This window comes from Pipra filicauda, unplaced genomic scaffold, assembly GCF_003945595.2.
Source record: "Pipra filicauda isolate LSUMZ 115617 unplaced genomic scaffold, ASM394559v2 scaffold70_size2993248_pilon, whole genome shotgun sequence".
Lineage (NCBI taxonomy): Eukaryota > Metazoa > Chordata > Aves > Passeriformes > Pipridae > Pipra > Pipra filicauda.
Window position 1 is genome coordinate 442,501 of NW_024104876.1, and position 11,045 is coordinate 453,545.

General features: G+C 41.3%; 1 protein-coding gene across 10 annotated transcripts in view; it reads right to left on the bottom strand.

The window, feature by feature from the left end:
• The window catches only part of IQCH (IQ motif containing H), a 53,582-nt gene extending 42,648 nt beyond the window's left edge, over positions 1-10,934 (bottom strand). For 4 of the 10 annotated variants that reach the window (XM_027714806.2, XM_027714811.2, XM_027714804.2 and 1 more), the window contains exons 1-8: positions 10,863-10,934; positions 10,082-10,198; positions 9,638-9,735; positions 9,199-9,313; positions 7,899-8,021; positions 1,359-1,470; positions 486-614; positions 1-71 (exon numbers count right to left, since the gene is read on the bottom strand). The exon at positions 1-71 is cut by the window's left edge and continues 144 nt beyond it. In XM_027714806.2, the coding sequence (XP_027570607.1) occupies positions 1-71; positions 486-614; positions 1,359-1,470; positions 7,899-8,021; positions 9,199-9,313; positions 9,638-9,735; positions 10,082-10,198; positions 10,863-10,898 (801 nt within the window). In that variant the 5' untranslated portion in view covers positions 10,899-10,934. The other 6 variants (XM_039389164.1, XM_039389163.1, XM_027714805.2 and 3 more) reach the window with 5 other exon arrangements.
• Between the last annotated feature and the right edge of the window lie 111 nt (positions 10,935-11,045).

Below are 11,045 nucleotides of genomic sequence, written 5' to 3' on the forward strand. Positions count from 1 at the left end.
AATTCCTTCCTTGGAGTTTGGGAAGGTGGTGGTGTCTGTATGCTCAGGGTCCAGCCTACTGCTAACCTCTCCTGTACAAAGGAAAACATTGATGGCAGGTCTCATTCATTAATTGTCAGTAATTCATTTAATCATGGGGCAAAAGAGAGGCTGGATCAGGTGCTGAAAGTCCTGATTTGCAGGAACTCTGCCTTTACAGGACACCAACGGTCAGAGCTCCAGATTCAGGTGCTCACAAGTTGGAACTTGGAACCCACACAAGGATTCCAGAAATGAACAGGAACCAAAATCCTCCCAGGAATTCAGAACTCTGATTCCTGTTCAGCTGCAAGACACAGGATGCTCACGGACATCTTTGTGCACTTGGGAATTCGAGGGAGTGCTCATTGGGCAGCTCCTTCCTCAGGAGATAAAATGAGGGCCTGGGAGTGAAGTTGGACATGCAAATGATGGTTGTTAGATGTTTGTTGGATGTTTGTACTCACCTACAGCTGATTTCTTGTGCTGCCTGGGAAATTCCTGGGAAGGTGCTGCCTTGGATACAACAGGAGGGGTCTGCAGAGTTACCTTTGCTGCTGGAAGGATAAGCCTTTGGCCAGTTAGGCTCAGAGCACCTACAAGAAGATGACATTCCTGAACAATTCATATGTATTCCAGCTAAGAAAGAAAATCAATTAGTACCAATGAAAAAAGAATTAAACAAAGGCACAGCCAAGTTCTACATCGAAACTACAAAAGCAGCAGTTTTCTTTAACTGAAAGATTCATACCTGTCAATATTCAATATTTTACCTTCAAGGAAGGTGAGCTTTGCCTATAAAAATTGACAAATACATGAAAGATACTCTAACAGTGCTGATTCTGAAAGGGAATTCTATGCTTGTATATATACAATTATATGCTTGGGCAATGCAAGTTAAAATGCAGAATGGCTGAGAATGAACTCTTGGAAACACAAGGGAACCATGAATAGGCACTGATGGCTAAAACAGTGCAAGTGCAGGTCTAGTTAAGACCGAATGATTAATAACCAGATGTTAATCACCATCATTTGACTTATTTAGTCACTCAAGAACCTTCATCACACACAGTTCTTCTCTCCAGCAGCCACTGAACCCTCTGAATTAGCAGAACTGACTCAGGCTGATGCTCAACACAACACACACCGTGTCCTACAGCAGCTCCTCCGTGGAGTGAGGAGCCTGAAGTTGAGTCTTTGTGATGTTTGAGATCCCAATCCTTACAAGTTTTGAGGTGCCAGAAAATTCATTTACCACCTACCTGCTGCAAACACCAACTCTGCTCATGCAGCTCATACCTGGTGGCCACAGCACCCACAGAGGGGCTTGTGTGACCCACCTTTTGGGGTGTCCTCTTCCAGCAGGGGTAAGGGAGAATCCAGGGGTGGAAAGGCAGGGAAACCCCAAAGGGTGGCAACTGTGTGGCCCTTCCCTGTCTTCTGACTGCACAGCTGGGAGGAAAAACAGAACTCCTTTTAACAAAGGGAAATCTGGCATTTACAGAGCTACACTCCTCTACTCCCACAGTGATAAATAATAAATATAATTTCTGCTATGAGTGGTTTCATTAAGATTCAACAACTTTTACTACTTATGAACATGCCACAGTATCATCTACTGTCCTTACTTCAGAAATTTATAATAAAGTTAATTAAATTCAATTGATGGCCTGTGACTTTTGCTATGCAAAAATCAGTGCACTAGATACTAAAAATCACAAGAAGTTTGCTTAATTTTAATGAATATAGTGTAAACATGGTGTTTCTTGACAAAACAGCCTTTAAATATATAAAATGCACACTTGGGCAAGGTACCAGAAGGAAAAGGAAAAAGGAACATTGGATAGAAATGTTTGAACTCTACTGATGACCTGATGCCACGTGCTGGAAAATTGTTTATTTGCTTTTTTGAAAAATTATTTCATTATAAATTATTAACTACCTGAAATAATAATAATTAATAATAATAATAATAATAATAGGATCAAATCAGAAAGCTGGGAAATATTAACAGATCTGCAAAGTGGGAATACTGGTATTTAGCTCTACCAGAGCACATTGGGGCTTTCTGCCTTAAAATATTAGCTTTTAATGACTGATTATTAAGTTTTTAGTACAATCCAGGCCATGATTGGGATCTTTGAGCACTATTGTGTCATAATTACTGAATAACATCAACCATCAACTTTCTAGAAAGGGAGAAGAAATTCTAAAGAGCTGCTTCTAATCCTGGCAGGGAAATGAGACAGATCAAAATTAACTATTCTAATTTTTCCTCCCAATTTGTATAATAACACTGCCCACAAGAGACAGCAGGGAGAGAGAAAACATGTACTTTTTATCATAATAGAGAATCTTCCAGGCACTCATTTCAGTTCTGGCCATTACAGACCATTATGCTTTAAGGGATCAAGATGGATAAATCTTCATGTCCTTGTGTTCCAAGAAAACAGCAATAAACACACAACAAAGATTAACTTTACACCAGCTGGCAAATAAGTGGTTTGATACCGAGAAAAAGAAATTATAAAGCACACTTTCCTACTCACACTCAGCCCAGCAGTTTGTTGAGGACACCACAAAAATATATGAAAGGAAAGAAATTTAATTAAAGTGACTCCTTAAAGCAGCACTGGTTTTACTACTGGTTTTATCCTAATTTAAGTCCCAGGAGTTTTGTTATGATAAACAGCACATATATATATTTTAATTGTGTTTCTAGAGATGTAATAAGCTACAAAAGAAAAGCAATTCAGGTGGAGTGTGTGAGTTCAAAAGCAGCCTGGAGGCTTGGGGGTTTTTTTAACTGGAGACAGATTTAATTCTTCTTTAATTTCTATAAAGTCCATGGCAGGTGTCATATTAAAACAAGGATTGATGCAACTAAAATGTAATTTAATCACTCATTTACACTGCCCAGTGCCATGATCCACCTCCTCATGTATTACAGGCAACATGGAGCTGACCCAGAACAGCTCCCCACCAAAATTCCACCCAGTTTCCACCCCTTTCCCTGCTCTTCCAGCACCCTGATTGCTCCATTAGCTGCCCTCTGGAAGAATTCACTGAGATATCAAAGCAAAAGGTGACAAACTGCTTGAATTCTGGCACTTACTTTCACTAAACTGAAGCCCACGAAATTACAACAATAAGACCTTAAAAAACAATATTAAGGTTTTACTTTTGGCCTCATTGCTCCATCCTGGGCACTTTTAAAGCTCAGTTTTATAGGGCTGGAAGGGAGCACTTCATTTGCAGGGCAAACTAAGGCTGACTTGCCTTAAAATATGCTTGGAGTGTGCTGAAAAACTATTTTTTCATTTCAAGTGCTTCTGAGTGTAATTAACCTGGGACACGAGAAAAACAATTCTATTACCCTTTCTAAAGTGTTTTTCTCCTGTGGATAAACCTCTCCCACTTTATTTTTTCTTTTTTTTGCTTCATTTTAAATAGGGCACTTGTTGGAACACCACAGGGATTTTCTGATTAGTTCTCTATTTGTTTTCTTTTTACCCAGCAATATTTAACTAGAACAATGTCTTTTTTTTTGGGGGGGGGGGTAAATATCTTTATAAGTGTATTTTTCACCCAGAATAGAAATTAGTATTAAATACACAGAAAATACAAGTACTGTGTGTCAAAACTACAGTTTATCAACCAGGACAATTAGATAGATGAGATTTGATTAGTAAATAGCAGAAAATCACAGGGCTTGATAGTGATGGTAAAAAAGGTTTAGAACAGAGTAATTTATCCTTCCATTTATCTCCTCCAAACTGCCATCTACCCCCATATTTCTTGTCAAGAAGTTCCTGTCAAGGTTTGATGGACACAGTGCTTCCCACTATAAAGGGAAGGAGGAAGCTCAGCAAAACCAAATGAATAGAACTAAGGGCAATTTTCAATATGCTGTCAGGAAAGAGTTTGTGGAAGGCAAGTTTAATTGGAAAAAACCTGGAAATTGCATCAGGTCTTATGTTATTCTTGCCTACTTTGAGCTCTTAAAGCTACCAGAGATGGGTCTGAACTGTCAATTTTCCATGTGCTCGGGAAAATCAAGCTTGTCTCCCTTCATGACCCACCAGGAGCTCTCCCAGAAAGCCACCTCCATCAAAATTCCACCCCAACAGGTGTGAAGGAGAATAGCTGGAGAACTTTGGAGAATCCCACATCTGCTTTTTGCAAAGGCAACAGAAGCAGCACAGAAGGAAGTGAGAAAGATAATTGCTGGCTTGAACTCCTCTACATTTTCCTCCTGGCAAAGGGCCAGATCCACGAGGGGGGATAGGCAGGAACAACTTATTGGGATTCAGGGCTGGGTCCATCCCTGTCCAGAGACAGCTGGAAAGCAGCAGCCCATGGCATCCCAATCAGGCTCTGGGTTTGTCAGGGAACGCTGATCCCGAACAGCACCAGCTTCAGCAGCTCTGGCTGCACCCCTGCCTTGCAAAATGACAGTCAATCTCCAATTGCAGCTGACAAGAACTGGAGAAAAACTTCAAACAAATGGTGACCTTTGCAAAGATTAATTTGTTTACCAACAAAACGTTCTCTCCGTTTGTCAGCCGAGATGGGGGTGACCTTCACGTCCCCGTTTGCAGGCTGAGAGGATGCTGACTGGAGTCATCTGTTAACTCCCTCTCTCCAATTATTCCCTTCTTATTTTTAGTGACAAGAGGATTTTTATTAAATCACTGGGCTGCTTATTATGATTACACACCGTAATACAAACCCAACCAGCTTATTTTGATTTACTGTAGTGGAACATCCATTTGTTTAAGTCTCATTCTGCTCCCACTGCCAAACTCTGCCTTGGCTGTAATTATGGCCATATGTAGAGGTTTAAAACACAACCAGGTTTGGAGCACCAAAAGACCTCATTTTCTTCTACAACTTCTTTTGAAACGAAAGGAATTGCCCTTGCTTTATGATCTTGGAAATAAATACGCTTCCAGGGAGAAGCAAGGATGCAAATAGTGAATAAAGAATGAATAATTGAGGATATGATTAGTATGGTTGGGCTCAAACAAGTCAGCTTAAAATCCTCCCCCCCAGAATCACTGCCATCACCATTACAGTCACACTAGGTAAGATGCAACTCATAAAGGCTAGAAATCATCACCATATTAAATTCTACCTCATGAATAAATGAAAAGATTCCTCAGTTTACAGTATAATATACATTTATAAGAAAACAAGGACCAAAAAGTGCCAGCATAATTCTATAAGAGAACAGCAGTCCTCTGAAAATGAAAGGTGGAGCTGTGAATCTTCCCCACATTGCAGCAGGATGTCAGAATTATTTTTGCTGCAATTCAGATTACTGCTCCTTTTGCTGGCTGCTCCATGGGAAGTATACATATTTAATAATTATCCACTCATCATTTTTCATTTGTTTTCATTTTTTCATTTCACACATAGGCTGCAAAATAAAGTGATGCCCAGTCTGTGCGCAGACAGAAGTACAGCCCTCCTTTAAAATAACTCCAGAACTTTACAGAGAATGAGGCTTTATAATCAGACCCAAAAAGGCACAAAAGGGCAACAGTTAATTGTTCTTAGTTTCTATGATAAAACTCAGCATCAGCAACTTTATAATACCAAAAGAGCAAGAAAAGAAGACATTTTTTGTGAAACAATGAGCTCGTTACTAATAATTTATCAAACTACTGCAAGGGCAGGATAATAAAAAGTCCAGGTAGGTTTGTGCTCGACCTCCCTCATCACCTCAAAGCCGTGGTTTTAATCTCTCCGTGGTTTTAACTGCTCGGGTGTCCTTCAGAGCTCTCGGAATACACCTGAATGCAGCTAAGCAAGCAATCAGATTTTTTAATTTCCTTCCACGAGAGTCGTTTTGCCGGTGATTTTTTTTTTTTTGGGAGCTGCTCCTTGACCTCAGGGACACACCTGGGCACGTGCGCGTACGAGCAGCGCCCTCTGACGGCAAAGGGCGGGCAGGGACCACCTGCCTTAATTATTGCAGCGACTTTAATCTGCATTTCATCAAAAACTAACAGATCCAGACCCGCAGATACACACGGATTCACGTTGGTTGCTGTCTGGCATCACATATATCACGTGTGATCGTATATATCATATGCAGTCACTGGTGGGGATCATGCTCAACAAAGAATTCACATCTCAGCAGAGGATTTTGCAAATCCTAATTGCAACGTTTTACCCCCAGGACATTCCAAAACACCACACTGTGTCATAGGATGGAAACAGAATAAATAACATCACAATATTAATCTAATAATTTTAGATAGAATAAATTGGAGATGAAATACCTACTTGATTTTCAGCCCAACTGTAAATATGTATCCGAGAGCCTGACTCATTCCCACTAAATGCTTGTAATTTAAGTCACCCATAAGAAGTTTTCTGTGCTCAGTGTTTGAGGGAGAGTGGTAAAACACATGGCTCTCTGCAGTAGGATAATATTCCTCTCTGTGAGTGTTTTAGAGTGGTTCTAAAAAGCTATTAGCCATGATGCTTTTTTCTAATTAACTCTGTATCACAGGGGTAGACAAATCACCTCTTAGTCTGGGCAACAGCTTTCAAAAATCATTTTTTACAAGTGGCAGCTCACAACTGTGCCATTCACAGATCCTCTTGATGTTGTTTAAAAGCAAACACCCCAGAATATCTCTGAGAGCACTGGGCTTGCTGCATAATATTCTATTCCATAAATTAAATCATAGAAGAGCATCCCCATGTGAGACCATTGGGCATGTGGACCACAGTGCTGTGCTAAATTTGGGAACATAATTGATTTTTGGAGGGATGCCTGTGCCTATTAACTTAGTTTTCTAAAAGCATACTTTGCTAAAAATGTCCTCTTCACGTTCAACTGTTTATTTAAGTGGAGCAGCAGTTTCAGAACAGAAATTTGGAAGAACCAAAACTTAACCTTGCACAGCTTGAACATTCCCAGGGCAGAGAGAAGAGGAGGGAAGGGTTGATTTGATGGACAGGACTCGGGATACTCCCAGGAGAGGGTTGTGGAAATGCTTGATATCCCTTTGTTTCCCTCAGGGAAACAGCTTGACCAGATAGAAAAGAAAGGCTGTGCTCCAGAAGAACTTGTAGCTGACATTTGGGATCTACAAGACATGGAAATATCTCCACGTGGAAAGGAGGGAGCTGAATTTGTCTCCCACATTCCAAAGTGCTCCCAGCAGGAAGTGCAACTCAACATTTCCTCCCAAACCACATCAGGAAAATAAGATGTAAATGACACCTAAGTTTGTGTAGGATTCTGATTCTCCTTCAGTAGAAGCCCTATTTTTTAAATTCTGACACTGATTTCTGCTCAGGGCCAGCACTCATGTGGCAGGATTGCTTTTGCAAAAAAACCCCCAAAAATCAGCTAAAAAGGAGCATCAAAACAAAGTGAAAGCATTTGTCACTTATTCCCAACAATCCTGTTATTATTGGAAAAACAGAATGTGTTCTTGCAGCTTTACAAAATTTTAAGAAATGGCAAGAGAATGAACAACTGAAAGGCCATTTTTATCAATAAAATTCCTTTTACTTCTGCTCTCATCTTTGGGTCATACCCAAAACTCCACAAGCTCCAGTTTGCTCATCTCCTCCCCCTGATTTTCCTGAGATTACTGACCAGGCACATTCCCATGTATAACTTCTACTTTTGCTGGATTGGGATCTTGGGCCCTAAACCTGTTACACTGCAGGTTTGTTTCTTCCCAGTATTATCACTCAAAATGTTTTGATCCTTATATATCAATGCCAAAAATTAGGACTTTATGTGGTATTTTCACTTAAAATATTTCTTTTCTTTAGGTTTAATACACATTAATTATAACAGTGCAAAGCAAGGCATATAACAAGCCCAGAAATTGATATAAGTTACTTACAGGAGCAGATTTTTTCTTAGTTATAAGTGGCAGCCTGGTCTCATCATTCTGATGTTTTAAACCAGCTTTATTTTCCATGTTCTCTGGGTCAAGCATGATTTTAATGTCCACTTCCACCTGCTGTTGAAATACAGAATAGGCATAATCTTAAAATAACTGCACCAGGACAGAAGTGCTTGTAAGCAGGAGTTGTCTAATATGTCTAATAAATTTGCAAAATAATGATAAAAATTCATGTTATTTGACTCCACACAGCACTGGGCAAACAAAGTGCCCAATGGAAAACTCTGCAAGGATTACAACTACTACCCACAGATATACTTTTGCCAAACTTTGTCCAATTAATTCCAGCCCAAGCTCTGAAATTTCCACACCTGTGGAAATTTATTAAAGCCAAAAGCCATGCCCAATGCTTTTATGGCAGCAGAAGTTTCTCAAGTTGAAAACGTTTTGGTTCATATTCTACTGCATAAACATAAAAATAAATCTATGAAAATTCCGCTTTTTACAAACAAAACATGCCACAAAAAGTTCAAGAATCATTAGATGTGCATTTGAACGATTAAACAACTGTATTACTTTGTGAAAGCACTTAAAATGGTTTAATTTATTTATCTGCACAATATCTTCTTTTGGTAGTAATTACAAGCAGATGTATCAATGAGATGCTCATTTAGATGTGGGGTTGTAAGAACAAAAGTTATTATCCAAGCCAATTACTCTTTTACCCACATGGCTGCACAGAGACAGAAAGTTCAATTTTCACCTCCTCAGTGCTTTTGTGGTATTTATTTTATTACTGTAACACACCGTTCTGCAGAGAGGAAACTGCTGGTGCCACTAAAAAAGGACTGGGGGGAACTGAGCACCTTCTCAATTAAAACAGGAGATGATTCACAATGCAAAGTGCCCTCTCTGACAGGGAGATGATCAGGGCAGGAGTGGAAGACACCTCTTTGTGGTTCCCAGGCTTTATTAGGAGAAAAACCCCAATTCCACCACATAGCAGGGGAAAAAAAGGTAAGAGGGACAGTGCTTCCCAAATCCCCCTGAGCTGGGTTTGCAGACTTATCCTGCTGCTGCTAAGACTCAGAAATAACAATATTAAACAGTAATTCTAAGCCTATTCTGACACCTGTGGACAAGTTACTGCCCATATGACAAGTTTTGATGTGAAAACAGCACCTGTGCTTTTTTGGCTGCAACTTGGTTTTCCCCCAGCTCCTGCAAACGTCACTTATGCTCCACGTTACTCATTTAATGGGGGCTCTGGCACAATAATTAGGGTGTTATTTCAGACCTGGGAACCTTGAGACACACGTGGTGCTGCTTTGCTGCATGTCTGGACAGTCACAGGCTCAACAGGGACTCGAGGCAAAACCAGCTGCTTCTGAGAAGCCCCAGAAGGAAGGGCCCTGGTTTAAAGAGAAAAACAGCGAGGTTTTTTTAAATTACATTGATTTCACCTATTAAACCCATACTGCTTTCATCTGATTGGATCCAAAAGACTCTATTTTATTTACATCTGCATTTAGCAAAAATAAAGCCACAGCAATTAGCAGAATGCTGCTGTAGCTTCTCAGAACTAGATTTGCTTTTGCATTGTATTTTTACCTTAAAATGAAACCAAAATAGCACATGACCAAACTAACTTCATCCAGGCCAATTCTCCCACTTGCTTTACAAAATTCTGTTACGTTTTTTGTGTCTTGCTGCAATAAAACAGCTGCTTCACTTACCATTTAGGGGCCTCTTTTGAATTTACTTCTTTATTACCAGCAGAACAAACAGGTAACACTTGTCCACTTACAGCATTTAAATAATTTTCAGCACATTTCTGTTAAGAGGGGGAAAAATAATGTTTAGACTACTACAAAGGTACGAGGGATATTAAATTTAACTCAGTTAATTCAGCAAACCAGATCTCCACTTGACTGAAAAGTTGATAAACTTTGTGCCTCTGTTGGACTAAAAATCTGATTTTGGCTGATGGGCACAAGATCAATTCATTCTGATGACCCAAAAAATTGAAGCCAACGTTCTGAACTGTAATATCTGAGGAATCCCATCATTTGCTGATTAGAAAGGGATCCTGCAGGATGACAAATAAGTGGCTCCAAGTGAGTTACTGACAGAGACCTCAACAACTGAATAATCTTCTGGGTCTGCTCTATTTTACTTACTCTCAGCCCAAGTTCAGTTTTTTCAGGTGCTGTTCTGAGGTCACTGATATCCACAGCTTCTGTTGTTCCTTTCGGGTTGATATTTTCCATTTTAAGTTTGTGAAGGTCTTCTTGAACCTAAAAAACAGGTTAGAACAAAAATTATAGCTGTAACCAAGCCTCACGGGATTAGAGAGAAGGATTTAATCCAAATTAAATGCTTCTTAAATACAGGAAAAAAAAAATACATGTGCTCTCCCATACTTTTGTACTATTATAAATAAAGAATACCAAGCCAATTACTTAGTCATTGACTCCAGAAAAGCTGGGGAAAAAATCAATTTGAAAACGAACCTCACAAAGCAACGAGAATAAACTTCAGGACTGAGGTTCTCTGTTTCCTTACACGTTTCACAGCACAGGTGGCTTCACTGGGCAGGGACCTCAAAACCCCCAATGAAGGACTTAAAACTCGGGGCAGCCTGTGAGGAAACCACGTCAAAAACGCGTATTTACCTTAACTAAACAATTTCGAGGTCTCGCTAGGCTAAAACCTACAGCATTTCCGCAGCATTTCCACAGCCCAAGCCCCGACCCGACACCCACCGGCCGCCTCCCCCTCAGGGAGCACCGGACGCCCCGCACCCCCCCATCCCCTCAGCAACATCAGGGCGCGCCGCGCCTCAGCCGAGGGGTGACCCGGGGGCTCCAGGCGTGACGGGGAGCCCCGCAGCTGCTCTGCCGTGGCCGGAGGGGCCGCTCCGGGGGCAGGAGCGGCCGTTCCCGGCGCTCCCGAACGCACCTTCCCCGCTCCCAGCCCCGCTCCCGGCACGGCCATGGCGGCACCGCCTCACCCGGCAACGGGACGCGCTGCCCGGGCCGCACCATCCGCCCCGCCGCGGAGGGGGGAAGAGCGCACCGAGCAGGGGCCGAACCCGCGCTCGGCCCGGCTCCGCCCGGCTCCTCCCCGTGCCGCCCCCCCGCG